Source organism: Perissodus microlepis, chromosome 16 (assembly GCF_051167445.1).
Source record: "Perissodus microlepis isolate ML-2025 ecotype Zambia chromosome 16, ASM5116744v1, whole genome shotgun sequence".
In the NCBI taxonomy this organism is placed as follows: domain Eukaryota; kingdom Metazoa; phylum Chordata; class Actinopteri; order Cichliformes; family Cichlidae; genus Perissodus; species Perissodus microlepis.
The window spans coordinates 26,874,106-26,878,045 of NC_140476.1; the positions used below are offsets into that span (position 1 = coordinate 26,874,106).

Genomic DNA, 3,940 nt, shown 5'->3' on the forward strand with positions numbered 1-3,940 from the left:
TCAGAGCTAGTTAATAGTAATTAAATTTGAACGCATTGTTTTAGCAGTATACATGCATAAAATAATTTTTAGTATCAGCAGTGAGTGCTAACTCTTCTTTCTGTATCATTTTTGTAAGTTTTACTGTGAATCTCGGTGTCCTTATTTCGTGCTAGTGTGCAGCTCATGTGGCAGCAACCAGAAAAGAGGAAGGTCTGTGCTCTCTCAGATGGAGTTGGCAATTGGGTCAATGCGCCAACTACTAGAGATATTAGAGGAATATTAGAGATTGGATATTAGGGATGAGGTCCACAGACTAACCCTGATAGGTCCCCTTCTTCACTTTGATTGCTCCTTTCAGCCAGTTTGCTAAGTTTACTAATAGTTTATTGTAAGAACAAATTATTTTTACCAAGTGAAAGTTGCATTTGAGAATACAATAGGTGAAGTGAAATTGGAGTGGAGCAGGAACTCCACAGGTGAAGCAAATGCAAAGAAATCAAAATTGCCCACATGAGAGAAAGACAGAAATAACAGGAGAGAGGACTGGGAGAGAGAAAAAGAGGCACAGCAGAGCAAAGGAAAGAGAGGTTGAACAAAATAAATTAGGTGTATGACAGTCCAAGAGGTTGTGCAGAGAGAAATAGGAGCAAATTCTACAGAGCATGAATGAGAGGAGGAGACAGACGCAGAGATAAATCTGCTGTATAATAGTGAGATCAGATCAGAGAGCTGCAGCGGTTGTAGCTATCTGATGATGGAGATACAGAAAGGAGCTGAGCTCTGTTTTCCACAACTCCTCAACATTTCCTGCAGGAAGCCGACGCTTCACTGGTCCAAAGCTGTGCTCCTGAACATTGTCTTGTCCTGCATCTCTCTGCTCACTGCTGCTCTAAACCTTCTCGTGATCATCTCAGTCTCCTACTTCAGGCACAGATAATGTTTCTAAAACTTAAACTGTATTTTCATTTAAAAAGTTTAACACCATGATTTATTATCTAAATTGAAATGAATTTGGCACATTCTTGGTCAATTTAAACCACAATATTTAATTTTTATACACCTTAATGTCTTTGTCTTACAGTCTTAATAATGGACCTTTTTACATTTTAAAATTACTAATATATTCTTTTTTGTTTCATTTCAGGAAGCTTCACACACCCAGCAACATCCTCCTACTCTCTCTTGCTGTCTCAGACTTTCTCATGGGTCTCTTGCTGATGCCAGCAGAAATCCTTAGAAGCATGACCTGCTGGGTACTTGGTGATCTTATGTGTTCTGTTTATTTTTTTCTGACTGTAAACATTACCTGTGCTTCAATAGGGAACATAGTTCTTATATCGATTGACCGTTATGTGGCTATTTGTGACCCTCTGCATTACTCCACGAGAATTACTGTGCCTAGAGTCAAACTCAGTGTTTGTCTGTGTTGGTTTTATTCAACTTTCTACTGCAGTCTTTATACGCAAGAAATGCTGATTGAACCAGGCAGGTATAATTCCTGTTATGGTGAGTGTGTGCTTGTCATCAGTGATTTTTCTGGAATGGTTGACCTTATTTTATTTTTTATTCTTCCAGTTTCTGTCATCATAGTTCTGTATACAAGAGTATTTGTGGTGGCTGTGTCTCAGGCTCGTGCCATGCGCTCTCATGTTACAGCTCTCACACTTCAGCGTTCATTGAATCAAACAAACAAATCTGAGCTGAAAGCAGCCAGGACTCTGGGGGTTCTTGTAGTTGTGTTTCTGTCATGCTACTGTCCATTTTATTGCTACTCTCTCACTGATAAAAATGCTGTCAATGATCCAGCTGCATCTTTTGTGATCTTTATCTTTTATTTTAACTCTTGTATAAACCCTTTGATGTATGCCCTGTTTTACTCCTGGTTTAGAAATGCTGTTAAACTTATTATCACATTGCAGATATTCAAGCATAACTCCTGTGAGGCCAACATACTATAAAAAGACTATGAACCCTGCTCCAGTAAACTGCTTTAAATCAGGAAATGGACCCATGTGGTAATCTACTGCATTAATTACAGAGGGAAAAAACAGCATTTTTGAACACTTCAATTCCACGAACGCTAACATTCAAATTACTTATGCCAGTAATCATCAACAACTATTTTCAGTTGCGGATGATAAAGGATTCAGAAAGTTTATTCATGCGGGCCCATATGACAGAGAATGTGCATCTTTTTGTTTTGCATATTTTAATTTATATTTTATTGTGTTGTGGTTTGCAGTGTTTTGTGTTGTTTCACTTTAAATTTGTTTAAAAGGAAAAAGCTGAAAATTTAAATAGTTAAAAGTTGAAATGCAAATAGTTGGTTTTTGTATTTTATAATTTATTTATTACATTTCATGTGAAGTGAATAAATAAAAGTATCACCCAAGCGAAAATATAACAAAGTGCGCCATACAGTCAAATGCCACAACGAGTAATCCCTTTCACGTCCCCATAGCATAGCTACCCGGAAGCCATTAGGTCCTAAACTGCACCTAGCTGCTACTGTGGGGATACTTCCAGGCCTAACCTGGGCTTCGTGCTTAATCCCAAGCACTGCTGCCTAGCAGCGAACCATTACCGCACGTCCCGCAACCCTCCCATGACAACCTAGGTCGGAAGTTCCTCATTTAGTCTTCTTGTGGCCAAACACTTATACCTGTGCACACTGTCCATATCTGCTCAGGGGTCCTTGGCTTTGGCTCCAACAGTCTATCCTCCATCTTCTTATTTTGCCTAACCCTTTAAACTACAGCAACACTGGGGCACTGGAATACACATGCATCATCAAATTTACTATTCCCCCAGCTACCACCAACTGCTCCTCCGTATCCTATGTCGACAACGCCAATTATGTAACGGGGCAATGTGATTGTGATTTAACACAGGTGTTATTCTAGAAGGGAAACCCTCCTCAAAAACGGACGGAGCAGCGGAGCAGCCAAGGGAATAGACAGAATTAAAAAACTGTATCACTAAAATATAATTTATTATATTTAAACAGTTAAAAATGTAAAATGAATTAAAACAACCCTGGCCAGGGAAAACTCACAATAAAAATCAATAAAACAAAAACATTAAAAGTCCAGTGGCGTCCGCCACGGTGTAAAAGTCACTAAAAGTTAAAAATCCAGCCGATCGGCGCAGAAGGGAAAACCCAGCGGCGTCCTCGCCATCCTATCAGTGTTTCCGCTCCGGGGTGCTGGAAGAGAGGGGCAGCGACAGTCACTATTCATATTAGTGGCTACGGTTATTATAGTGGGATAAGTCGCAAGACTTACCCCGAATGGGCAGAGCTCTTAAATGGCAACCTACAACACATACATTAAACCTAACAGTCAGTTTGTTTGAGTTATCAGTATTGTTTTTTGTCAACTTTGAGTAGAGTTCTGTTACTTTGACCTCTTTTATGGGCCCAAGATTTAGATTTTTTTTGAATGATTTAACCAACTAGGTTTTGGGGTTAAATAAAAAATAACTTTTTTTTACTTTTAACCTGGGCCTGATTTTCTTCCGTTGCTCGTTTCATCACAGTAGGAGGGTAGCATGCTGTATTCTTCAGCAGCTTGGTGGCATGGATTTGGATTTATATGTGTTTCTGATGGATTTGGATTTATATGAGTTTCTGATGGACCCGAGCAAGCTGTCAATTGTAGAGCCACTTGCAATAGCTCTTAGAAGCAATAATGGTATACAAGGCATCTCACGTGGTGGCATAACTCACACTGTCTCGGTATATGCTGATGATTTGTTATTATATGTAACTAATCCCATCACATCTACCCTTGAAATCCTCAGTCTTGCAAGAATTTGGAAATATATCTTAATATGAGATGATGAGATGAGATAGCCTTTATTTGTCAGTTGCAGGTCTTTTGCCCACAACCGAGATGACAGACCTTGCCGACCGTACATACAATACACAAACATCACATTGGGGAGACAGGTCAGGCTA

The 3,940-nt window shown here is 39.4% G+C and overlaps 1 protein-coding gene across 1 annotated transcript; it reads left to right on the forward strand.

The window, feature by feature from the left end:
• Positions 1 to 733: 733 nt before the first annotated feature.
• LOC146371063 (trace amine-associated receptor 13c-like) lies at positions 734 to 1,940 on the forward strand. The gene is made up of 2 exons (XM_084908753.1): positions 734 to 909; positions 1,127 to 1,940. The coding sequence occupies exons 1-2, from the start codon at positions 734 to 736 to the stop codon at positions 1,938 to 1,940; spliced, it is 990 nt and encodes a 329-aa protein (XP_084764879.1).
• The last annotated feature ends 2,000 nt before the right edge of the window (positions 1,941 to 3,940 follow it).